The 27,866-nt window shown below is 36.1% G+C and overlaps 1 protein-coding gene and 3 pseudogenes across 1 annotated transcript; 3 read left to right on the top strand and 1 right to left on the bottom strand.

Moving 5' to 3' along the window:
- The first annotated feature begins 1,167 nt into the window (after positions 1–1,167).
- LOC145661622 (zinc finger MYM-type protein 1-like) lies at positions 1,168–1,950 on the top strand. The gene has a single exon (XM_081726942.1). The coding sequence runs from the start codon at positions 1,168–1,170 to the stop codon at positions 1,948–1,950; it is 783 nt and encodes a 260-aa protein (XP_081583068.1).
- A 1,661-nt stretch (positions 1,951–3,611) lies between these two features.
- LOC145661621 (cytochrome c oxidase subunit 2 pseudogene) lies at positions 3,612–11,740 on the bottom strand (annotated as a pseudogene).
- Positions 5,305–6,657, top strand: LOC145662752 (NADH-ubiquinone oxidoreductase chain 4 pseudogene; annotated as a pseudogene).
- On the top strand, positions 6,724–8,481 carry LOC145662751 (NADH-ubiquinone oxidoreductase chain 5 pseudogene; annotated as a pseudogene).
- Positions 11,741–27,866: the final 16,126 nt, after the last annotated feature.

Here is a 27,866-nt window from a genome sequence, read left to right as displayed (position 1 = left end):
ATATTTTTGGTTTTAAAGTACCGTAATAATTACACTCATGAGTTTCGGATTAACAATGGGTCAGCAAACAAGGCGACGCTAATACCATGCACGTGACTCTAAATGGCCTTATCTCAACTTTTCTTTGTTGTCGAAATAGAGTGATAAGTCATGTTATTTGTTGCTTTTGGGTGAGAAGAGAGGTCCTGTTGCTACGGACACCTCTGAGTCATCGCTTCCAAGAAATAGCTCCTATTGCACGCCTTGTGTAGCACCTCAGTTTGGCTTCGAAATTCGGACCGCGCAATCGTAGTGAGATGTGGATACGTAATGTTATGATTAGTGCGTGAGTGTCTTCCGATTATTCGTTTATTGGGCAAAGAATAAGTGACCATCATGAGTGGCAGAGACAGAGACAAATTCCGTAAATACGAAAGTGGGGCTGCGAAAACCAAGAAACGGAAATATAAAGAAGATTTCATTCAGAAGCAAAAGGGATCTTTGGACAAGTTTGTTGTAGCGGTAAAATCAGCGGATCAACACCAAAAACTTGAGAACATGGATGATTTGTCTGTGACTGTGAGCGACCGGTGTGATGCGACAGACCAGGTTGTGATACCAAGTTTTGCGTCTGACGAAGAAAACAAACTAGCCGGCAACAAAACTGTTTCTACGCCCTGTTGTCCCACAAGCAACAATGAAAACTTGGTGCAATTCTCTGGGGACAACGTTGTTGCAACAGACCCAGAAAGTGACCTCTCCTGTGAAAGCGCGACCATTCCTCTGCATACTTCTGACACTCTTCAAACGACGAGCACACTGTTCGAGGACATATACGATCCAGGTAATTGGAAACATATTAACAGCGAAGTGCGTGACATGTTAGTGGAGAAGGGTCCAATGAGGCTCAGTGACTGTGAATACCCAAAGGACGAAGGCAACAGACATTTTTCGAACGATTTCTTTACACGGAGGATGCCGAACGGAGAAACAGTGGATAGGCGATGGCTAAGTTATTCGAAGATCAGAGACAGAGTATTTTGCTTTCCTTCTAAGTTGTTTGGCACGATAGCTACTAGAGACCAGTTAGCAAACGAAGGCTGCTGCGACTGGAAGCATCTTGGCGATAAACTTCAGCACCACGAAGTTTCTGTAAATCACGTTAAGTGCATGACAGCGTGACAGTGCATGACAGTGTGGTTGGAATCAGCTCGGAGAATGTCCAATGGAAGCGCAATAGATAACACGATGCTAGAACGAATTAGAAAAGAAAAGCTGCATGGGCGCGCAGTGTTAACAAGAATTCTAGCGATTGTACAGTACCTTACCGAAAACAACAGCGCATTTCGTGGGAGAACGGAGAAACTTTATGCGCCGAACAATGGTCAGTTTTTAGGCTTAGTTGAGATGCTGGCCAAATTCGATCCAACCATGCAAGAACATCTCCGCCGAATTAAGAACGACAAGGCTCACGACCATTACCTCGGGTATAGGATCCAAAACGAGCTTATCGACCTGATGGCGTCAGAAGTAAAGGGGAAAATTATTGATAAAGTGAAACTCGCTAAATATTTTGCCGTCATCCTTGACTGCACGCCTGATGTTGGCCACAAAGAGCAGATGTCCCTAATATTGCGTTTTGTGGACGTATCAGATCCGAAAGTGAAGGTGGTGGAGCACTTCATCGAATTTCTGGATGTGGACAACGCAACACGAAAGGGGTTGTCTGAAGCTCTTGTTGCCGCACTGGCGAACCTCGGTCTGGACATCGCCGATTGTCGTGGCCAGGGGTACGACAATGGTGCAAACATGAAGGGAAAACACCAAGGAGTTCAAGCGCACATTCCTCGCATGAACAGTCGAGCATTTTACACTCCGTGTGGCTGCAATAATTTGAACCTTGTTTTAAGAGACATGGCTAAATGCAACTCCCAAGCAGTGACTTTTTGGTGTCATACAGAGAATATATAAATGCTTTGCTGCCTCGGCTGAAAGGTGGAAAATTTTGGAAGAAACCGTGCCTTTCATGACTACAAAATCACTTTCAGAAACGCGGTGGGAGTGCCGCCTGGAAAGTGTGAAAGCGCTGCGTTATCAGACGAAAGAAGTCAGGGAGGCACTGTTGACTGTCGCAGATACCGCCAATGATCCGCTAGTAAAAGGTGAAACCGAATGTCTTGCAAATTGTGAGCTCGAAAGCTTCGAGTTTATTCTGAGCTTAATCATATGGTATGACATTTCATTTGCTGCGAATGCTGTCAGCAAAACTTTGCAATCAGCTGACATGTAGCTCGATGTGGCAATACAGCAAATCAAAGACCTTGTTACTTTCTTGAGAAAGTACCGGGAAACCGGATTCTCCGATGCTATGATCGCAGCAAAGGAAATTGTGTCCGAAATGAACGTAGCTCAGAAATTCAAGGAACGAAGAGAAAGATGCAAGAAAAAACAATTCGATTATGAGGGTAACAACGAAGAAACATCTTCGCCGGAGGAGCCCTTCAGAACAGGATATTTCTTATGGGTAGTGGATGAAGCACTTACCTCAATGGAAAAAAGATTTGAACAACTGGAAGAGTATGCTTCAATCTTTGGATTTCTATACAGCTTGAAGGGTTTGCGGTCATTGAACGACGATTATCTGTTAAAGTGCTGCATGGATTTGGACAACGTTACGCGCAGAAGATTCACGCGATTTGGACGGAATTGACTTGTGCGCAGAATTGAAGATTTTTCGAGAAATGCTTCCTAATAACATTAATGCCGCCCAAGAGTGTCTTCAGTACGTTTGGCCCATTCGAGATTCATTTCCCAATATCGTTATTGCATACAGAATTATGTTGACAATTCCTGTGACAGTTTCCAGCGCGGAAAGAAGCTTTTCGAAGTTGAAACTTATCAAAAACTATCTACGATCAACAATGTCGCAAAGCAGATTGTGCGGTTTAGCTATTTTGTCCATCGAAAAGGAAGTTGCCTCAACAATGGACTACGAGGACCTTATCAACGATTTTGCACAGCGAAAAGCCAGAAAAGTGGACTTCCGTCTGTGACCGTCAAAGCAGCTGCTTCGTAAGTCAGTGATAGTTTTATTATGTGTTCTAGTTTGTTGATCTTGCATGCATGTAAAATGTTTCCGAATCATTAATGTCGTAAGTTATATCGACCCCCATGCCATAAGAACCCCTTACCCCCTAAAAAATTTCACCTATGTTTCCTTGCTTCGTGGGGGGGCTTCGCCTACCGAACCCCCCACCCGGGGCCCCGCATACTACTAAGGCCGCCTCTGGCATAATCAATAATATCTTGTATTCCGATCTCCAAAAAGATCCTATACCTGTTATATGAAGTGACGCAGACTTCTGACAACAAACTTCCTTCTACTACATAACAATACTCGATCTCATACTACTGCCTGTACAATGGCTGCAATCATTGAAAATCTTCGTAAGCCTCGTATTTTTCTGGTATGGAAGAATGGTATAATTATTAAAATGAGGATTGATATTACTAAAGCAATAACTCCTCCAAGTTTATTAGAAATGGAGCGAAGAATAGCGTAAGCAAATAAGAAGTATCATTCTGGTTGAATATGTACTGGTGTGACTAGAGGATTGGCGGGAGTGAAGTTTTCAGGATCTCCAAGTATATAGGGATTTCAGAGGGTGAGTAATATTAAAGCTGTTATTATAGTTAGAAAGCCAATAGTGTCCTTAGTTGAAAAATAAGGGTGAAAGGGAATTTTATCTTGATTTCTATTAAGGCCAAGGGGGTTGTTAGATCCTGTTTGATGAAGGAATAGAAGATGTACTATTGATATAGCGGCTACAATGAAGGGTAAGAGAAAATGGAAAGCAAAGAATCGATTTAAAGTAGCATTATCTACGGCGAAGCCCCCCCAAATTCATTGTACTAGCATTGTCCCTAGGTAAGGGATAGCTGATAGTAGATTTGTAATGACTGTAGCACCTCAGAAAGATATTTGACCTCAAGGCAGTACGTAGCCTACAAAGGCAGTTGCTATTACTAAAAGTAGAATAGCAACCCCTACTCTTCAAGTATGAAGATAAAGATAAGAGCCATAATATATTCCTCGGCCGACATGTAAGTAAAGGCAAATGAAGAAAAATGATGCTCCATTAGCATGTAAAGTGCGTAAAAGCCAGCCAAAATTTACATCTCGACAGATGTGAATTACTCTATTGAAGGCTAATTCAATACTTGATACATAATGTATTGCTAGGAATAGACCTGTGGCAATTTGAATAATTAAACACAAGCCGAGAAGAGAGCCAAAATTTCATCAGTACGAGATGTTAATAGGAGCTGGAAGATCTACTAAGGCGTTGTTAGCAATTTTAAAAAGGGGGTGATGTAAGCGAATTGGTGTTGACATATGATTTAGAGGGCCGAAGGGGACCTTGATATAATGAAGTAATTTTTACTACTGCAATTAATGTAATAAATAAGTATGTTGCTAATATAATAGTATTCATTAGGATTGATGTTATATAAAATTTTATACCAGGAATTTCTTGGTAATTAGTTGTATAGTGATGCGGATCTGGCAATGAAATTATATTTGGTAGTAGAAGGGGGTCGATAATTATTATAGCAATTAGGAGCAATGGAACTAGGAAAATTAGTAAGAAAAGATTAGGTGTTAAGGTAAATATTTCATTTGATGCTAGTCTTGTAACATAAATAAATAGAACTAATATGCCCCCCAGAAAAACTAAGAAGAGAATGTAAGAAAATCAAGGAGATTCTCTTATAGTTGAGATAGTTAAGCAGGTAGTAATAGTGTTGACAATGAGTATTAGTCCTATTGATAGGGGGTGAGATATTTGAATTAGAATAAATCTTAAAACTACTAAAATTATAAGTAATATTCAGGTTATTTTAATTTCAAGAGGTAGTTTATAAAAATATTAGTTTTGGGGACTAAAGATAAGTTTATACTTTCTCTTGATGCTTTTAGAATTTTTATTCATTAATGGTTTACAAGACCAACGTTTTAGTTAAACTATAAAAGCTTATGAAAATATTATTTATTTTGTTTTCTTGTTTTCTAGTTATTTTAGGAATAGCTTGTTTTGTTATTCAACGTAAGCATTTATTAATAGTCTTATTAAGACTTGAGTTTATCGTGTTGATAAGTTTTTTACTTTTGTCTTATTCTTTGGGTAGCTTATATGTTGAAAATTATTTTTGTTTATTATTTTTAACTTTTAGTGTTTGTGAGGGTAGTCTAGGTTTATCAATTTTAGTATCTATTGTTCGAACCCATGGAGGTGATTATTTAAATTCTTTAGTTGTACTACGATGCTAAAATATTTAATGTTTATGTTGTTTTTAATACCTTTGGGCTTTAATTTTAAATTATGGTGAGTTGTTCAGTTTTGTCTTATTAGAATTTGTTTTTTATTTATAATAAGAAATAGTATGGGACTAGTTCCTTGGGGGGTGGGGTATTACCTGTGAAGAGATAGCTTGAGATATTCATTGATTCTATTAAGTATTTGAATTGTTATTCTTATAATTATGGCTAGAGAGGGGGTGTTAAGAAGTTCATTTTATAGTACGAGTTTTATTAGTTTAGTTTTATTATTACTTGTGTTACTTTATTTGAGATTTTCTTCCTCTAGATTATTTATGTTTTATTATTTTTTTTTTGAAGGCTCATTAATTCCTACATTATTTTTAATTTTGGGTTGAGGTTATCAGCCCGAACGAGTGCAGGCAGGCATATACTTGTTGTTTTATACCTTATTTGCTTCACTGCCACTTTTGATTGGTATTTTTTATTTAGAGTATGTTAAGGGTAGTTTATTAATAATTAATATGAGAAGTGTAATAGATTTGGGAATTACATATTATATATGGTATTTTGCTTTAGTTGTTGCTTTTTTAATTAAAATACCTATATTTCTGGTTCATCTTTGATTACCTAAGGCACATGTTGAGGCACCCGTAAGTGGTTCAATAATTTTGGCGGGGGTTTTATTGAAATTAGGAGGGTATGGATTATTACGTATTCTATATTTTATAGAAAATGTAGCTGTAAGTATAAATTTAATTTGGTTTGGTATTAGAGTTGTAGGTATTTGATCGGTTAGATTAGTGTGCCTACGACAAGTTGATGTAAAGTCTTTAATTGCTTATTCTTCTGTTGCCCATATAGGCTTAGTGTTAATAGGATTATTAACAATGGGATTATGAGGATTTAGAGGTGCTCTTACACTAATAATTGCTCATGGTCTATGTTCTTCAGGTTTATTTTGTCTTGCAAATATTTCTTATGAGCGTTTAGGGAGTCGAAGACTGTTAATTAATCGGGGAATATTATCTTTTATGCCGAGTTTAGGGCTTTGATGATTTTTATTAAGAATTGCTAATATGGCGGCACCGCCAACATTAAATTTATTAGGAGAAATTAGTCTATTAAATAGAATTGTTGGTTGATCTTGATTGAGTATGTTAGGATTGGCCTTACTATCTTTTTTTAGAGCCGCTTATAGACTGTATTTATATTCATATACTCAACACGGAATGCCTTATTCTAATTTATATTCTTGTTGAGGAGGAAGTGTACGAGAATATTTATTATTGATGTTACACTGATTACCTTTAAATTTATTGATCTTTTTTGCAGGGCCGAGATTTCTATGGCTATAGATGCTTGAGTAGTTTAGAATAAAATTTTAGTTTGTGGAACTAAAGAAGGTTTATTACCCTTAGGCCATGGTTTGACCTTTCTCAATTTGTGTGACTAGTTTTACTCTTTTAAGTAGAATGAGTGTTTTTTTACTTCTTATAGGTTTGAATTTTTTAATTAATAGATACAGTGTATTTATTGAGTGAGAAGTTATTTCTTTTAATAGAAATAAAATCGTTATGACTCTTCTATTTGACTGAATGTCATTTATATTTATAAGATTTGTACTTTATATTTCTAGAATGGTAATTTATTACAGTGGGCAGTATATAGGATCTGAACGATATCTTAATCGATTTATTATACTTGTATTAATATTTGTTCTTTCAATAGTTTTATTAATTATTTCCCCTAATTTAATTAGAATTCTCCTTGGATGGGATGGATTGGGCTTAGTTTCATATTGTTTAGTTATTTATTATGAAAATGTACGATCTTATAATGCTGGCATGTTAACCGCGCTTTCTAATCGTATTGGAGATGTGGCAATTTTATTAGCTATTGCTTGAATACTAAATTATGGAAGTTGAAATTATGTTTTTTATTTGCATAGAGTTTTAAATAATAATGAAATAGTAATTATCTCTAGTTTAATTATTTTGGCTGCAATAACAAAGAGTGCACAAATTCCTTTTTCTGCGTGGTTACCGGCGGCAATAGCCGCTCCTACCCCAGTATCAGCATTAGTACATTCTTCTACGCTTGTGACTGCTGGGGTTTACTTGTTAATTCGGTTTAGAGACGTTTTATTAAGTGTTTATGCCGGCGATGTATTACTTTTACTATCAGGACTGACAATATTTATAGCTGGTATTGGTGCTAATTATGAATATGATTTGAAGAAGATTATTGCTTTATCTACTCTAAGTCAGCTTGGTCTCATAATAATAATTTTATCCATGGGGTTTCCTGTATTAGCTTTTTTTCATCTATTGACACATGCTTTATTTAAGGCATTACTTTTTTTATGTGCAGGAGCGATTATTCATGGTGTAGGAGATACACAAGATATCCGTAGAATAGGAGCACTTGTAAGTCAGATGCCCCTTACTTTATCTTGTTTAAATGTAGCTAACTTGGCTTTATGTGGAATACCATTTTTAGCTGGCTTTTATTCTAAGGACTTAATTTTGGAGATTTCTTCTTTGTCTTTAATTAATGTAGTCAGCTTTTTCTTATTATTTTTTTCTACTGGCCTAACTGTATGTTATTCAGTACGTTTAAGATTTTATTTGACAAGTAAGGGCTTTGGGGGCACTAATATTCATTCTATTAGTGATAATGAAGGTTGAATTATGTGTAAGGGAATATTAGGATTAGTAGTGATAGCAATTTTAGGGGGTGCAACTTTGAGTTGATTAATTTTTCCTACTGTTAACTGTGTTGTTTTACCTTTATATCTAAAAATAGGTGCATTACTTGTAAGTGTTGTAGGTTTGTGAGTTGGTATCTTACTATCAAGTTATTCTATTGGACAGCCTTTAATGTGTATGAAGTTTTATTTTAACTCTACAATAATAGGAAGCATATGATTTTTACCTTACCTATCAACAAATTATATTATTAAATTCCCTTTATACATAGGGGGAGTGTATTATAATAATATTGATCAAGGATGGAGAGAGTGTCTAGGTGCCCAAGGCATATATAGTAGTTTTAAGGGCGGTTCAATATTAATTCAACAATCACAAGACAATTTATTTAAAATGTATTTATTATTTTTTTTATTTTTTACAATTTTCCTTTGTTTCTTTATATTTGTATATTTAGGTAGCTTATATTGAAAGCATAGTATTGAAGATACTAAGAAGAATTATATTCTCTAAATAATACTCCCTGAGAGTACTCTCTTTTTTACCTCGAAAAGGTAATGTAATATTTATACTAAGGGGGTTATGTTATTTATATTGAGAGATGTTAACGGTCTAACCCGCTAAAGATAAAAGTTAGCAGCTTCTTCTTGATTAATTTCACATCTCCTTAGTTGGGGTAGAAGAATAAGCCCAATGATATCATTAACAGTGAAATGCCTCTTTTTGGCTTCAACTAATAAGTAGGGGCCAAGGGGCCAAAGGCTCAGGTCGAAACTGAGTGCAATCGTTTGCTTCCTACTTATGAGATAAGTTGATAGCAACACCTTTTGGATGCAAACCAAATATTATAGTTAACTATTATCCCGTTCATTAGTCAGCTCATGTTAAGGACCCTTGATTTCATTCGTGGTAAAGGCCTATTAGGAGGATTACTAGGAATACTAGTCTAACTAGAGATCAGGATAGTGTATTGGCGTTGTTAATAGTAATTGTTATTGGTAATAGAAGGGCGATTTCTACGTCGAAGATAAGAAAAATTACGGCAATGAGGAAGAATTGTAGGGAGAAAGGGATTCGGGCTGAAGATTTGGGGTCAAATCCGCACTCAAAGGGGGAGTTTTTTTCTCGATCATTAATAACTTTCTTAGAAAGAAGAGTTGAAATGGTTATAACGATTAAGCAAATAATAATAGTTAGTAAGCCGGTTGTTAAGACTGTATTAATTGCCTATTTCATTTAATGATCTTTTTGATTGGAAGTCAAATATACTATATATATTAAATAGGCTTAACCTCCTCATCAATAAATAGAGATGTAAAGGAATAATCATACTACATCCACAAAATGTCAATATCAAGCAGCGGCTTCAAATCCAAAGTGGTGAGTAGGAGAGAAATGTGATAAAAGGTGGCGTAATAAGCAAGTGGCTAGGAATGTGGAACCAATAATAACGTGGAGACCATGGAAGCCTGTTGCTATGAAAAATGTTGAGCCGTAAACAGCATCTGCGATGGTGATTGGTGCTTCATAATATTCGTATGCTTGTAGAGCAGTAAAATATAGGCCTAGGAGGATTGTAAGTAGTAGCCCTTGTGTGGCTTGGGTGTGGTTGCCCTCTATTAGTCTGTGATGAGCTCATGTTACGGTAACTCCTGAGGCCAGTAGAATTGCAGTATTAAGAAGGGGAATGTGTATTGGGTTAAATGGTACAATGCCTGCTGGAGGTCAGAAAGATCCCATTTCTACTGTTGGTGCTAATCTACTATGGAAGAAGGCTCAGAAGAATGAGACGAAAAAGAATACTTCAGAAATAATAAATAAAATTATGCCTCACCGAAGACCTAATGTAACTTGCATAGTGTGTAATCCTTGATATGTTCCTTCTCGAGTTACATCTCGTCATCATTGAATTATAGTTAGTAGTGTGATTAGTATGCCTAGGAAAAATAGAGAGGGGTCATATTGATGGAATCATTTAGTAAGTCCTGTAGTTGTAATTAAGGTGCCTAAGGCCCCAGTAAGCGGCCAAGGGCTTTGATCAACAAGGTGGTAAGGATGTTTTTGTGGTGCTGACATAAGTAACTTCTCTTGAGTATAGTGTAACTAGAACTGCAAATACATATGATTGAATTACTGCGACGGCAGATTCTAATATTAGGAGGGCAATTTGTCCAATTATTAGTAGGGAGAGTATGGAGAGAGATAAAGAAGGGCCTGTATTACCTAGTAAGGTTAAGAGAAGATGTCCTGCGATTATGTTTGCCATTAATCGAACAGCTAAAGTTCCAGGCCGAATGATGTTGCTAATTATTTCAATACATACTATGAATGGTATGAGAGGGGCTGGGGTTCCAGAAGGAACGAGATGGGCAAATATGTGTTGGGTGTGATTGATTCAGCCATAGATTATGAAGCTTATTCAAAGAGGGAGGGCGAGAGTTAATGTGAAGGTTAGGTGACTAGAGCTAGTAAATACATAGGGAAATAGGCCTATAAAATTGTTAAACAAGATGAAGGAGAATAAAGAAATAAATAGGAAGGTTCTTCCTTGATAGCTAGTAGGGCCAAGAATAGTTTTGAATTCCTTATGGAGAGTTAAGGTAATTTTATTTCATAGAATGTTTGGTCGTCCTGGTAAGAATCAGAATGGGATTGGAATAATTAGAAGTCCAATTACTGTTCTAAGTCAGTTAAATGATATATTTATGATTGAAGTAGAGGGATCAAAAGTTGAAAAAAGGTTTGTTATCACTTTCAATTTATAGTTGTTTTCTTAATATTGGTGTCACTTAAGGAAGGATCAGGGGTATTTGAATTAAAATATATAATAGATGCAAATAGAAGGTAACATAAGGAAAATATAATAAATAAGATAAGTCATTTTAGGGGGGATATTTGTGGGATAGAAAAATACTATTGAGTAGTAATTTAAGCTTGACATGCTTACGTTATAATTTAACTAATTTTTCCATTGGAAGTAATTGTTATTTTACTATCTTTTGGTTTAAGAGACCATTGCTTACTTTCAGCCATCCAATGAAAGTTCTTGTATTATTTTTGTTATTCATTTAATGAATACTGAATGAGGGCAGGTTTCAACAACAATTGGTATGAAACTGTGATTTGCGCCACAGATTTCTGAACATTGACCAAAGAATAGACCTGTACGTGTAATGTTGGCTGCTACTTGATTTAAGCGTCCTGGAGTAGCATCCGCCTTAATACCAAAGGCGGGTATGGCCCATGAGTGAAGAACATCGGCGGCGGTAATTAGGATACGAATATCAATGTTAATGGGTAATACAATACGATTGTCTACATCTAATAGACGAAATGAATTGGGATTTATTTCATTAATAGGAATTATGTAAGAATCAAATTCTGTTAAGGAGAAGTCAGAGTATTCATAACTTCAGTATCATTGATGCCCAATTGTTTTAAGGGTGATTGCTGGTTGATGAATTTCATCTAGTAGGTATAAGAGTCGTAAAGATGGGAGAGCAATGAAGATTAGCGTAATGGCAGGCAAGATTGTTCAAATAGTTTCTAGAGTTTGTCCTTCTAACAAATTGCGGTTAATATATGTGTTTGGTAGAAGGGAGGCTAGTAGATAACCTACAAGAACTGTAATTATGGTCACAATGAGTATTGTATGATCATGAAAAAATGTTATTTGTTCTATTACAGGGGATGTTGCATCTTGAAGACCTAGCTGATTTCAAATGGCCATTTCTAAGGAAGACAATTATTCTTATATTTGGGGCTTAGGCCCAATGCACTTATCTGCCACCTTAGAAGTTTGTTAGTAAGGGAAGTTCTGCATAACTATGTTCTGCAGGGGGCAGGTTTTGAAATCACTCTAGAGATGTTGTTTGTTGATCTGAAAAGATTACTGGTAGAGCTCTTGCGAAGGCTTCTCATAATAATTACAAGTACTAAGACAGCGATGAAAGAGAGGAATGAGCCAATGCTTGATACTATATTTCAGGTAGTATAAGCGTCTGGGTAATCTGAATATCGACGTGGTATTCCTCTTAGTCCTAAAAAATGTTGAGGGAAGAATGTGATATTTACTCCTATAAATAATACTAAGAATTGAATTTTTAGTCATGTGGGGTTTATTGTTGTTCCTCTAAATAAAGGAAATCAATGAATAAGTCCCGCTATGATAGCGAATACGGCACCTATGGATAGTACATAGTGAAAATGTGCTACTACATAGTAAGTGTCGTGGAGAACAATATCTAAAGATGAGTTTGCTAGTACGACTCCTGTGAGACCACCTACGGTAAAAAGGAAAATGAAGCCTAAGGTTCATAAGATTGAAGGTGAATAAGTTATTTGTGCTCCATGAAGTGTGGCGATTCATCTAAATACCTTAATTCCTGTAGGAACAGCAATGATTATTGTGGCTGCAGTAAAGTAAGCGCGAGTGTCAACGTCTATGCCAACAGTGAACATATGGTGAGCCCATACAATAAATCCTAAGAATCCAATTGCTAGTATTGCATAAATTATTCCTAAAACACCGAAAGTTTCCTTTTTACCACTTTCTTGGGTTACAATATGTGAAATTATACCGAATCCTGGGAGAATTAAAATGTAAACTTCAGGATGGCCGAAGAACCAGAATAGGTGTTGATATAAAATTGGATCTCCTCCTCCTGAAGGATCAAAGAAGGAGGTATTAAGATTTCGATCAGTTAAGAGCATTGTAATAGCCCCTGCTAGCACGGGAAGGGATAAAAGAAGCAATACGGCAGTAATTACTACAGATCAAACAAATAATGGTATTCGTTCTAAGGTTATTCCGGGAGTTCGCATGTTAATTACAGTTGTAATGAAATTTACTGCACCAAGAATTGAGGATACACCGGCTAGATGGAGGGAGAAAATAGAAAGATCGACAGAGGCTCCGGCGTGAGCAATAGCTCTAGAAAGAGGGGGATATACAGTTCACCCTGTTCCCGCACCACTCTCTACAATTCTTCCTGTTAAAAGTAGGGTTAGTGAGGGCGGTAGTAATCAGAATCTTATGTTGTTTAGACGAGGGAATGCTATATCAGGCGCTCCTAGTATTAAAGGTACTAATCAATTACCGAAGCCCCCAATTATAATTGGCATAACTATGAAGAAAATTATAATGAAAGCATGAGCAGTAACAATTACATTATAAATTTGATCATCACCAATTAGACTACCTGGTCGACCAAGTTCTGCTCGAATAAGAAGACTTAGTGATGTTCCTACTATTCCTGCTCAAGCCCCAAAAATTAAGTATATTGTACCAATATCTTTATGGTTTGTAGAAAATAATCATCGTTGCAAGTGAAATTAAATAGGGTGGCCGAAGCACTAGGCGATAGATTGTAAATTTATTTATGGTTAAATAAACCTCCTATTAGGTTTTATAGTCAATATTTATGATATCGGACTGCAATTCCGGAGTAGTAGTTAATATACTAAGACCTAAAAGATCGCCTTTTATTTATAGCTTTGAAGGCCATTAGTTTTTATAACTTAAAGTCTTGTTTAAAGGATGTTGACAGTTAGAGGTAAAATGATTATACCTCTTAATGAAGTAATAATGAATATTGATCTAATTGATGTTTCTTGATTTTTTTTCACTAAAGATGTTCATGTTTGGTTATGGTGATTAATAATGAAAGCAGCATAGGCGATTCGTATATAATAGAAAAGGGTAATTAGTGCTGTTATTACTATTAAGGTGAGGATAATAAATGATATTTGTTCGGCAGTTTTTATAATGATGATTCACTTAGGTAAGAATCCTAAGAATGGTGGGAGGCCACCTAAAGATAAAAGACTAGTAAAAATGGCTAATTTTGTTGTTACAACGATTTTATTAGAAAAGGTTTGGTTAATATGAAATATTTTGTTTATTGCGAAAAGAGTGACTGCTATTGCTGAGAGTAAGGCATAAAATAGGAAGTAGAGGGATCATGCCGTATCACTTAATAGTAGGGCTATAAGTATTCAGCCGGTGTGATTAATAGATGAGAATGCTATGATTTTACGTAGTGATGTTTGATTTAAGCCTCCAATTGAGCCTACTACTAAGGACAAGGCTAAGGTTAGGTAGATTAAATTTGTAGGTTTTAAGCTGTAAGAAAGTAGACCAAGGGGGGCAGTTCTTGTCATGTTATTAAAATAATGCAGTCTATTCAAAGTATGGCTTCTATTACTTCAGGTATTCAGAAGTGGAGAGGGGCTGCACCTATTTTAAAAAGTAAGGAAATAGTGATTAAATAGTATGTAGTTTGCAGGCCCATGTAGAGTAAAATGATTGCTATTAAAAGTAAAGATCTTGCAATGGCTTGTACTAAAAAGTATTTTAAAGCAGATTCGGTGTGACGTTGATTATTAGTCTTTGAAATCAGGGGGATAAATGATAGGAGATTAATTTCAAGACCAATTCAAGTACCAAATCATGATGAGGAGGTTAGGGAAATAAGGGTTCCTAACACAAGTGTTCTAGAGAATAAAAGAGTCTTAGGATTAGTGAGCATTAGAAAAAGAAGAGTAATCTTCATATGCGGGGTATGAGCCCACTAGCTTATCTTAGCTTATCTTTCTACGCCTTAGTGTAGGGTGCACGTTGATTTTTGATGTCAAAGGTGAAAGTTTAATTCTTTTAGGTGTAATAAGAGTATGTTGAAATACTTGATTTATCCTATCACGATAATCCTTTAATCAGGCATCTTATTATTTAATAATTATTTATAGTGGTATATGAGAATTTAAATAGATCAATATTGCGTTATGATAATTAAATTTAGAAAGATTATATATTAATAATAATTAAAACTTGAAAATCTTCGATGAAGGGATTTCCTTTATAGGAGATTCAAGAAGAAACCGGAGTTGTTATAAAGAGCGAGGCCTATGGCATGAGGTAGTAACCAATGTTGCTACATAATTTATGAAAAAGTTAATTTTTAGTTCACCGTTTACAATAATATAAATTTAGCAAGGATTTTGGCGCCCCCAAACTCCCCTAAAATTTGGCGCCCCGGGCGGTCGCCCGGCTCGCCCGGTCCTTCCGCTGGTACTGTGCACCGTAAAGACATCTAGTTTGAGATAAATATGCGCATAATGTTTCGCGAGTTGAGAAAATCACTTTTGATCAAAGAATATAATTAATTCATATTTTAAAGCAGGCAGTATTGAATAAAACGGAAATAAAAGCTCCCAAATCTCTTTGTAGTAAATCATGTATAAAATGTGACCGTGTCTAAACACTCTTCTATCCGTAACTCATGTGGCAACATCGCATGTGTCGCAATGTGCTCTGCCATCTAGTGAGAAAGTTTTACGCTAAAGGTGACTAGCGATCCAGCTTAATGGCTTAATACATATAAAATTCTAAAGGGAAGACGCTGTCCACCCTGTCTCCCCTCAGGCCTCGCCACTGGTTCTATCTTCTATTCCTAATGATTACGATTTTTGATTGTTCCTTTTCTCTTCTTATTTATTTTCATTTGTTATTCTGTTTTGTTTTTATCTATTTCAATTTGCGATAGTTTTTATTATTATTTTTCTTATTTATTTCCAAGGATGTTATAAATAGAGGATTTGCCATATGTATTTTCATCCTATTAAATCGATGAAGCCAAAAAACAACCGAGCATCGACATGTCTGATTGGCTACTCTCGTTTCTGCCATCGTCTGATTGGCTACTTTCGTTTCCGCCATGATTGTTGGCTCAAAACATTGCAATCCTATTGGGTAAGGGTGGCGAAACTGTGACATATGGCTTCAAGATTTTGTTGTAAGGGCAGATCCTCTATTTTATAAGATCCTTGTTTATTTCAGTTTCATATTGTTTATGTTATTATTTTCTCTTCTTCTTTTCTACAACTTTTGTTTGCTTATCTTTTGTTCTGTCTTGTTCTTAGTTATTTTAATTTCCGATTATTTTGATTATTCTTTTTATGAAAATGAAACATTTCCTAAGCTCTCCTAAGTTCTTTAATAATAATTGCAATTGTTGGTATTTATTTTAACTTGTATTTGCTAATATTCTGTTCTGACTTAGTTGACACTTGTTCTGTGTCCTCCTTCCCTCTATAGTGACAGCGTTATCAGGATGAATCAAATGATTAACAGGAAGACCGTGTGAAAGTGCAGGACACCTGCAGAATGATTAATCCGATAAACAGGACCGTGTGAAATTGCTCGATAATGAGCACTATGTGAAATTGCACCTTGAGAAAGTACACGTCAAGAAAAAATATCTTGAAGAAATCCCTCCCTGGACAGAATTCCTTGTCTTGAAAGATTAGGCAGAACGGGAATTTCTGTTCTGCCTAAAAATAAGATCATTTAAAATATTTTCTACAAAGTGCTAGAGGGCTTTAGGCAGAACGAGAAGACACCATTAAAAATCTTCCTATTTTGGTTTTGTTTTCTAAGTGCCAATAGAATAAAACAACTTACTTTGGACAAAATAAATTTTCAAGCAAAGCACGCAATGCAAGATTGAATGGAAACCAACCTTTACACGGCTGTCATCGTCACAACAACGTTTGATCAATCGGTTGCCAACGGTTTCATTTCGACGTTACACCAAGCATGAGAATGTCGACGCTAATTGGCTCTAGATGAGGAAGGAAATCCAATGAAATCATTCGTTGCATCAACGAATTTTAAAATTTGAAAAAAAAAGTTAATGCTAGATTGCACTCCCCCAGATTTTTTGAACACCCCCCCAAGTTCCAAATTCTGGATAAATCACTACGACCAACTTATCGAGAAAATCTGACTCTGGAGGAGATTCCAGAAGATTAAAAGACAACAATCATCTGTCCGACATATAAGGAAAGTTGTAAAATGAACTTAGCAATTACAGACAAATTGATTGCTCTTCTAAATTTGTGCTTTAAGATTTTTTTTCAACTGCATATTCGATAGAATATAGCCATATAGGAAGAACCAATCAGTGAGTCCTAAGGTGGTTTCCAGAAGGGACGCTTTACAAGGGATAACATTTATATCCTAAAGCAGCTCACGGAGAAAATGTGGGAACATAGGAAAGATCTTCAAGTACTTTTTTGTGGACTTCAAGAACGCATATGATTCCGTTCACCAAGAAAGCTGGATATAGCTGAATTTGTAATATAGGATAAACTTGTCAAACTGATTAGTTTTCCTGAGTTCAAAAGGCAAAGTAAAACCATGTCACAGATATTGGACATGATCATAGGCGTGAGGAAAGGAGATTATCTATTACAAGTGTTGTTCAATTTAGCTTTGGAGAAGATTGTGAAGAAAGCATCTTAAGAGCAGAGGTGGCCTTAGTAGTATGCGGGGCCCCGGGCGGGGGGGTTCGGTAGGCGAAGCTTCCCCCCCCCCCCCGAAGCAAGGAAACGTAGGTGAAATTTTTGAGAGGGTAAGGGGTTCTTATGGCATGGGGGTCGATATAACTTACGACATTAATGATTCGGAAACATTTTACATGCATGCAAGATCAACAAACTAGAACACATAATAAAACTATCACTGACTTACGAAGCAGCTGCTTTGACGGTCACAGACGGAAGTCCACTTTTCTGGCTTTTCGCTGTGCAAAATCGTTGATAAGGTCCTCGTAGTCCATTGTTGAGGCAACTTCCTTTTCGATGGACAAAATAGCTAAACCGCACAATCTGCTTTGCGACATTGTTGATCGTACTGTTTACCCTCGGACATTAGGTCCTTCGACACTTCTGCGCATGACAGAAGTAGAAGAGTCCATTACGAAAAATGGGTATGTGTGTGTACGGACAACATGTGTTCGTTTTCTCCTCTGGGAGCGAGAGAAAGAAGATTGGAAGTTTAAACATAGTTGCCAGCCTACGTAAATTGGTCCCAGGTCAGCAATACATTCTGGTCAGGTGATGATGTCACGCAGTGAACAGAGCGCACGCGTTTTAAATGCAGTCTAGCATTGTGTTTTAGGGGCTTCGACATTCGGTTCATCGCACCAGCAACCCGCTAGAGAACTTCAGTTATTGTCTTTCTCTACAGTACACATACGCTTGTGCGTGTGCAGTTTACTGTATTTTTCTAGTTCTTTCTCTTACCTGTTTCGTGGTTATGCTTGCGTGAGCGTGTGTATGCACGCGCATAGTTTTTTTATTTTATTATGATGGAGCCAATACCGTCAACCAGTGAAGGCAAAATATTGTGCTTATCCCCTGCTCCAAATTTTGGATTCCTCTATTTTTTTGTTCATCTTGCCCCGTAGATCCCCAGTCATTCCCTACGGACAATAATAATCGGTTATCGTGCTTTCAGTGCCGTACGAGTAGAATATAGGCTGGATAGACGGCCGAGTCAGCAAAAACTTATCTTGTTTTCCTAGAAATCGATATCATTTTCTGCAATTCGGAGGCAAGTTTCGACAAGCCTTTAGTTGTTATGTTCATAGCCTTTTAGGGCTACCACAGGAGCCCTTGGGATAATGTTTGTTGTGGGAACCCTCTGTTGCTATGCTCATAGTCTTGGACGCCTACCAGATGTAGAAACAAGATGAAACATGCCTTTTTCGGCCTTTTAGGTCTACCATCAACGCCCGAGCTAAGATCGAACGAGAGAAACAATGAAATGAAATTTGAGTTTTACGTTCCACTCTTATGACGATTAGGCTAATGGGAAATCTTTAAGTTCTACGCCTCACAGTTATGTCGGCTATGCTAATGGAGACGGTGATGATGAGAAATGAATGAAATGTTGGAACGGAGAAAGTGGGAGGAAATTCACGTACATGGTGTTTGTCCACCACAAAGTTCATTTGATTGGAACAGGATTTTGAACCTGCGACCTTCCATGTATACGGTGTTTGTCCACAACGAAGTTCACTTGTCGGAAAACAGGATTTTGAACCTGGGACCCCCATGCACCATAGGTGAACGCTTTATCACTGAGCCAGCGAGGCCCCCCTGCCGAAAAGGTATCAAAATTTGGCCATGGTCTCAGAACAAGACGAAGCGAAGTTATGTGTGTATTAACCATCAGGGACCCATGCATCATAGGTGAACGCTCTACCACTGAGCCACCGACACCCCCCTGATGAAAAGGTATCAAAATGTGATCATAAAGATCCCCCAATCCCCCGAGCTAAGATCGAACGAGAGAAACAATGCAATGAAATTTGAGTTTCACGTCCCACGTTTATGACGACTAGGCTAATGGGAAATCTTTAAGGTTTACGTCCCACAGTCATGTCGGCTATGTTAATAGAGACGGTGATGATGAGAAATGAATGAAATGTTGGAACGGAGAAAGTGGGAGGAAATTCACGTACACGGTGTTTGTCCACCACAAAGTTCACTTGATTAGAACAGGATTTTGAACCTAGGAGCTTCCACGTACACGGTGTTTGTACATCACAAAGTTCACTTGGTGGGAACAGGATTTTGAGCCTGTGACCCCCATACATCTATCGCCGAACAACCGAGACCCATAAAACGAGAGAGAGAGAGAGGTCAAACCACAACACTCATGCAGGGTCGCTGTGTTCAACGATGATACTCTGAACTCGTTAGCGCATCATCTAAGGGGGTTGAAGTTGGGGGTCTCTAGGGTTTCTATCGAGACACGTAAAAATAATTTAAAATCATTGATATTAGTGTCCAATACATAGTTTTCGAGGCCTATGTGTTCAATGATGATACTCTGAACTCGTTAGTACACCATCTAAGGGGGTTGAAGTTGGGGGTCTTCAGGGTTGGTATCAAGACACGTAAAATAATTTAAAATCACCGATATTAGTGTCAAATACATAGTTTTCGGGGCCTCTGTGTTCAATGATGATACTCTGAACTCGTTAGTACACCATCTAAGGGGGTTAAAGTTTGGGGTCTCCAGGGTTGGTATCAAGACACGTAAAAATAATTTAAAATCATTAATATTAGTGTCAAATACATAGTTTTCGGGGCCTCTGTGTTCAATGATGATATTCTGAACTCGTTAGTACACCATCTAAGGGGGTTAAAGTTTGGGGTCTCCAGGGTTGGTATCAAGACACGTAAAAATAATTTAAAATCATTGATATTAGTGTCAAATACATAGTTTTCGGGGCCTCTGTGTTCAATGATGATACTCTGAACTTTTTAGTACACCATCTAAGGGAGGGTTGAAGTTGGGGGTCTCCAGGGTTGGTATCGAGACACGTAAAAAGAATTTAAAATCATTGATATTAGTGTCAAATACATAGTTTTCGGGGCCTCTGTGTTCAATGATGATACTCTGAACTCGTTAGTACACCATCTAAGGGAATTGAAGTTGTGGGTCTCCAGGGTTGGTATCAAGACACGTAAAAATAATTTAAAATCATTTATATTAGTGTCAAATACATAGTTTTCGGGGCCTCTGTGTTCAATGATGATATTCTGAACTCATTAGTACACCATCTAAGGGGTTGAAGTTGTGGGGGGTCTCCAGGGTTGGTATCAAGACACGTAAAAATAATTTAAAATCATTTAAAACGGACGATATTAGTGTCAAATACATATTTTTCGTGGTCGTTGAAACTCTGAAAGAATAAGTATAAAATTCATGTACAGAACGTTTATACATTAGACAACACACTTGAAGCAAACTGTGAACATACATTTGTTTCACTCCCAGGGAATACGAAAAAAAGTGACAATTCATTTTAACTACTTAAAAGGTATGCTATTTTTTCCCTTGAAACTTCTGCTTTTTCCGCATAACGAATTGAAATTATGTGTGTATATACTGTTTATATTTATTTGGAATATGTGTATAAGTAACGAAATGCACTTCTTTTTTATTTTAGGTTGAATACAAATATACGTGTATCAGACTTTCCTTATCCTTACCGATATTATTATTCCTTCGTTAATTATATATAACCCTTTTTATTTATTCGTACATTCTCTTAAACACTTTTATTTATATTCCATTTTAAATAATACTTATATTCTCTATTCACTATTTATATATACATATTGGAATTTTTTTTGCATTACGTATATACATCTGGGGGGGGGGGTAAAAATGGAAAACAAGTGTACGCAAGAGTTATTAAAAGAGATTAGTGCATTTATTAATGACATAGAAGAAGAAGAAGAGGAGATCGCAATAAATAAAGAGACGCAAGTTCTTCTAAAAGAAATAGATGCCGTAATTGGAATAGAAGAAGAAGATCGTCATGAAAGGAAGGAAGAAGATGAAATGAAGAAAGGTACACAAAAGGAGGAAGAACTCATAGAAGAAGAAGAGATGATCATGAATACCGAAGAAGAAGAAAAAGATGCAGCTAGTGAAATTCAAATTGCAGAAGAAAAAGAAGAATATGAAGAAGAACAACTATTAGAAATATTGGAAAGTGCAGGTAATAGAATGATAACAGAAGAAGAAGAAGCATCCGACCGTATTGCCCAAATTAAAAAATGGTTAGAAGAAGGAGCAAAAGAAGAAGAACAAGACGTCGAAGAAAGAACAAAAGAAGAAGAAGAAGAATTGCTAAATCTAACGTTCTCCCAAATAATAGGAGAGACTTACAATGAGGAAGAGAAGAAGACAGAAGAAGATGAGTTCTACGAAACTGAACTAGAAAAATTGATTACCAATTTATTTCCTAATCCTGAAAAAGAAGAAGAAGAACAACAAGAAGTAATATTTCCATCAATTATGGAAATATTAGCTGAGGCTAATACAGAATATACAGAAATAGAAATCGATTTAGACGAAATAGAAAAAAAGAATGGACGAGTTGTTATCCGTATTTGAAGCAGAACGAAACTCAAATGTACAACTAGGATTTGGAAATAACATCCGTAATGATGAAAACAATAGATTTCATATAATAGAAGAATGCAGAAGACAATACAGAAGATACAATATGGAGGGTACAATGTTAAGATTCCGTCTATTCCCCGTGCGTGCAGGTGAAAATCCTTTTACTGCAATTGAAACAGGTCTACAGGCTTTAATATATTATTTGCTACGTAATGTGGATCAGCGTGATTACGTAGGAATAACAATCACAAATGAAAGAGAAGGACACCACCCTTTTTGGTTATCATTCAGAGAAGCAAGAAATCTCTCAGCAGAAGTTCTATGGACAAGTTATGAAAAAGCACTGCAAAGTAATGCGGCTTTTCTTATAAATGAAGATTGCATCGTGAATTTTCATCATGTACGTATGCCCAGAGGACAAGAGGGATTAAAACAACATGTTATGAATACTGAAAAATATGTAAAAGCAAAACGTGGTATTATCACAATTAAGAATAAAGGCACAAGATGTTTAGCACATGCAATCGTAGTTGCCATAGGACTGAAAACATACAAGGGAAGAAAGCAAACTGAGTACAATAGATATGTAAAACATCAAAGTAAATATATCATAGAAAAAGAAGCAGAAGATCTGTGTGAAGCTGCCGGTGTAGATCTTAGTCATGGTGGTGGAATTCCTGAAATCCGTAAATTTCAGGAATATTTAAAGGATTATAAAATCACAGTGTATAGGGGGTTTTCAGGAAGTGATGTTACGTTTGAAGCACCACCAAGCGATAATGAGAGACCTGCTTTAAACTTACTGTTCACAGATAACCACTACAACGTCATTGAAAGATTGAGAGCATGTTTTAGCTGTAGTTATTATTGCGAAAGCTGTCATAAGAAATATGAAAACAAACATGAACATTTGAAACATTGTACAGCTGTATGTTATCGATGTCATCAGAAGCCACCATGTGATTTTAAAGAAGCCCATATTACTTGCAATGAATGTAATCGAGAATTTTATGGCCAGTCATGCTATGACTATCATAAGTCAGCTCCTTATCAAAATGGAAAGCCTTTATGTTTAACTGTGAAATGTTGTGCCCAGTGTTTGAAAATTTATGTAGTAAAAGAAAAAGGATCTCACGTATGTGGAGAAACTTATTGCAACATTTGCTATGATATAGTACCACCCAATCATGAATGTTACATGAAAGTGAATGAAAGAAGAAAATCAAAAAAGCCAATGAAAAAATTATCATGGAGAAGAAAGCTATGATTGTGTTTTATGATATTGAATGTACACAAGATACGAAAATAGAAGATGAGGACGCAAACATATATGAGCATATACCTAATGTCTTGGTTAGTCAACAAGTATGTTACAGGTGTTATGAAGATAACAACTTCAAAAATAATTGTATCGTTTGTGGAAAACGAGAAAATATATTTGATGGAGAAAATGTAATAGAAGACTTTCTAATACACCTTCAACAACGTCGTCCAAACATTAAATCAGTAACATGTGTGGCCCATAATTCTAAGGGCTATGATGCACATTTCATCATTAAGACCATGGTTGAGAAGATGAATTGGACACCAGAAGTAATCATGAATGGGGCGAAAATTCTTTCTCTTAAAATAGGAACATAAAATTTATTGATTCACTAAGCTTTCTTCCTATGCCCTTAAGTAAATTAAGTGGTGCATTTGGTCTTCAATCGTGCAAAGGATATTTCCCACACTTTTTCAATCGACGTGAGAACCAAACATATGGAGGTACACTTCCAGACATTAGATATTATGGAGCAGATACCATGAAAGTAGACGAAAGACGCAAGTTTCTCCAATGGTATACTGAACATCGAAACGATGCCTTTAAAATGAAAGAAGAACTCATCAAATATTGTGTACAGGATGTTGAAGTATTACGCCAAGCATGTATTTCTTTATGAATACATTTGAATCTGAAACAAATGTAAATCCCTTACTTGAATGCATTACAATCTCCAGTGCATGTAATTTGGTGTATCGTAGAAATTTCTTAAAGGAAAATACGATTGGTATCATACCAAAGAACGGGTATCGATGGAGAGATGTTCAATCAGTTGAAGCAGTACAATGGATAGCTTGGGAAGAAAAAACAAGAAACATACAAATTACCAATGCTGCACGTAGTAAGGAAAAACGAATTGCATCAATGAAAGTAGATGGTGTATGGACAGATCCCAACACAGGAAGAATACACGTGTGGGAATATGAGGGCGATTGGGTTCATGGATGTATCTTCTGCTACCCTAACGACAGAGATAAACCCATCTATGACAATGCTACAGATACCATGGAATTTCGATATGAAGCAACAAAGAAGAAAATTCAAAAATTAAAAGATTTTGGCTGTGAAGTGCATGAAATATGGGGGTGTGAATTTAAAAAAGAATTGGCAGAAAATGAAGAGATGAAGAAGTATGTTAGTAATCATCCGTATACAAAGAAATCATCATTAAATCCTCGTGACGCTTTTTATGGAGGACGTGTGAATGCCATACGTTTGTATCATAAAGCACAAGAATCTGAAGGAGAAACAATTCAATACAAAGATGCTATATCACTTTATCCGTATATCTCTAAGTCTAAGAAGTTTCCAATTCGTCATCCTACGATTTATCTGCCTGGAGATTCAAATATTCCCACCATTGAAGAAGTAGAAGGATTAGTTAAACTAAGTATTCTACCTTCAAAAAATCTCTTACACCCAGTACTCCCTTACAAATCAAATGATAGATTGATGTTTCCACTTTGTCGTACATGTTGTGATGAACTAAACCAGTCATCTTGTAATCACAGCGATGAAGGCCGAGTTCTACATGGTACATGGGTAGCAGATGAGGTAAGAAAAGCGTTAGAAAAAGGATACAAAATAATAGATATTCATGAAATTTGGGCATATGATGTTGTTCAATATTATGAAGAAACAAAAAGTGGCTGCTTATTTGCAGAGTACATAAACACCTTCCTGAAAGCAAAAACAGAAGCTAGTGGATGGCCAACATGGTGTGAAACAGATGAGCTAAAGGAGAAATACATTCAGCAATTTTATGAAAAGGAAGGAATACGTCTCGATGAAAATAAAATTCAACATAATCCAGCACTTAGGAGTTTAGCTAGAATAACAAATACATATGTAGAATAACAAATACATATGATACTCTTCCATATGGCTACACTACTTCCAACAAAAGAAGAAGAGAAATGTAATAAGGCCCTTTATAAATATACGTATGAAGAAAGAATGATCATACTCTTTAACATGGATACGACGTGGAAACCTCCCTTTTCATGTATTGTTGCCGGATCAAGTGGATGTGGAAAAACTTCCTTTGTAATACGATTCCTGTCCAATTTATCACGTATGGTTACTACATCGTATCGTCATATTTATTGGTACTATGGAGAATGGCAAAATTCATACAGAGAAATTTCGACAAAAGTACAATTTATTGAAGGATTACCTCGAACAAAAGACTACCTGAAACTGGACCACATCTTATTATTATTGATGATCAAATGTGTGAAGTGAACCGCAATATAGTTGATTTCTTTACAAAGGGTTCCCATCATAGAAATCTTAGTGTACTGTTTATTACACAAAACATATTTCATCAGGGACAAGGAAGCAGAGATATGAGCTTGAATTTTTCTTATCTCGTATTATTTAAAAATCCAAGAGATAAATCACAAATTAAACATTTGAGTTATCAACTAACTCCTGAGAATCCAAAATTTCTTCAAGGAAGTTTCAACGACGCAACAAAGTTACCATATGGATATTTGTTTATTGATTTAAAACAGGATACGCCAGATGAACTTCGTTTTCAAACAAATATCTTTCCTGATGATATTTATCATTACGTTTATGTTCCAACGAAATAGATGTGTTTATAATGTAAATTTTAAACTGTGTTTCTTCATTCTGACAATATGTCTCCAAAAGTAAAACACGGAGATCTTCTTCGTACGGTGAGCAAAGCAAATCCTAAATTACGTAAAGCTATAGTGGCCAATGCAGACTCTTCAGTGATTCGAAGTATTTGCGAATGTTGTTATAATGTATTAAAAGGGAATCTACCACTTACAAAGACACAGAAAGCAAGATTAAAGCGATACAAGAGGACGCTTCGATATCTTGTGAAGAAAGGAAACTCCATCCAAAAGAAGAAGAAGCATTTATTAGTGCAGCAGCAGGGTGGATTCCTACCGGCATTATTAGTTCCTATTTTAACTGGTGCATTGTCAAGTTTACTATTCCGTTAGTACAATGGAACACGCAAAGAAAATGATTTTAGTTCCACCTGAAGTTCTGAATCGTATACAATCACCAGCATCATCATCATCATCAGCCCTGGAGAAACGTGAATCTAATTTGGATCAAGAAATGCCAGAGATTTTACAGTTATCATCGCTTAGTGACGAAGAAAAGTGGAATCAATATAATAATATTCTTCAAAAATATTTACATTTAATACGAAAACAAGAAGAACCTGTGACACTTTCGATTACGTCAACTAAATCAGAGAAGCCTGAAGTAGAAGAAGAAATATTATTATCTATACCCAAAATGTTTCGTAAAAGAGCTGAATTACTACTACATAGAATGAAACATGATGATAATATCACGTGGGATAATACAGGAACTGTTTACATCAGAGGTGATAAACTAGAAGGATCTCACATTGTAGACTTAATTTCTGATGTGTCGCGACCCCGGAAACACACAAATCCACCGGGATAGGAGAAATTTTGTAATTATTTATCTTCTAATAACACACCTCAAGAATTTATTGGAAATCAAAAACGTTTGTCATATATTTTACGACGAACTAAAGCATCACCAACAGCATCATCGTCAAGGGAAAAAATACCTCTGAAATCGTTTCCAGAAGACGACGAAGAAGCAGCAGCAGAAGAAGAAGAAGAAGAAAGGGAAAAAGTAGTATCTCCCATAAGGAAAAGGAAACGTGCCTGTAAACGTCCAGTATGGTCAAGATGGAAACCATAAACTAACAGTTAAGCAAGATTTACTACAACCCTTCACATCCTGCCTCGTTTTCAACTGTTAAAAAATTGTGGATAGCTACAAAGAAGAAAATTCCTACACATTGTGTAAGAAAATGGTTACTGCAACAAACAACATATACGTTACACAAACCTGTACGTCGTCGCTTTAAAAGAGATTTCTATGTAGTGAATAACATTGATGATGAGTGGGAAAGTGATATTAATGATCTTCAATCTCTTCATAAATTTAATGATGGATATCGTTATATTCTTACAGTGATAGATGTGTTCAGTCGATATGCATGGGCTGTGCCATTAAAATCTAAAAGTACAAATGATGTCTTAAAAGCATTAAAACTTGTGTTCAAAGACAAAAAATTAATTACATTCCGAAGGACAACAAAATAAAACATATTACAACTAAAAATCCTGATATAAAAGCTAGTATTGTAGGACGTTTTAACAGAACTCTAAAAGAAAAAAACGTGGAAGTATTTTACAAAGTATCAAACGTATAATTATTTAAATGTATTACCTCTTCTTGTGAAATCATACAATGAAGGTTATCATTCAAGCATAAAGATGTCACCTGCAAATGTTTCTCAAAATAACCTATTACAAGTATGGCATAATCAGTATGATAATAAAATAAAGAAGAAGAAGAAGAAGAAGAATCCAATTTTCTCAAAACATCTTAAGATTGGTGATACAGTACGAATTAGTAAAACTAAACGTACATTTGATAAAGGATATATGCAAAACTGGACTTGGGAAATATTTAAAGTGAAGAAGATAATATCAAGAGATCCCCCTGTTTATGAAATTGTAGATTTAAACAAGGAACCACTGGATGGATTATTTTACAGAGAGGAATTACAACCTCTGACGTTATCAAAGACGTTTCACATAGATAAAATCATACGTACAAGAAGAAAAGGCAGCAGAAAAGAATATCTTGTTCATTGGAAAGGACCTTCTTTCGATTCCTGGATACCTGCATCAGACGTAAAGAAGATCGAGAAGTACAATGGAACCTGAT

The sequence above is a fragment of the Thermobia domestica genome, chromosome 10, assembly GCF_964235325.1.
Source record: "Thermobia domestica chromosome 10, izTheDome1.hap1.1, whole genome shotgun sequence".
Taxonomy (NCBI): Eukaryota; Metazoa; Arthropoda; class Insecta; order Zygentoma; family Lepismatidae; genus Thermobia; species Thermobia domestica.
Note: the sequence above shows the minus strand (reverse complement) of the source record. Positions and strands in the feature narration are given on the sequence as shown.

What these genes read in the sequence shown, in the direction of transcription:
- LOC145661622 (XM_081726942.1), top strand. Translation starts at nt 1,168, where the DNA reads ATGACAGTGTGGTTGGAATCAGCTCGGAGAATGTCCAATGGAAGCGCA.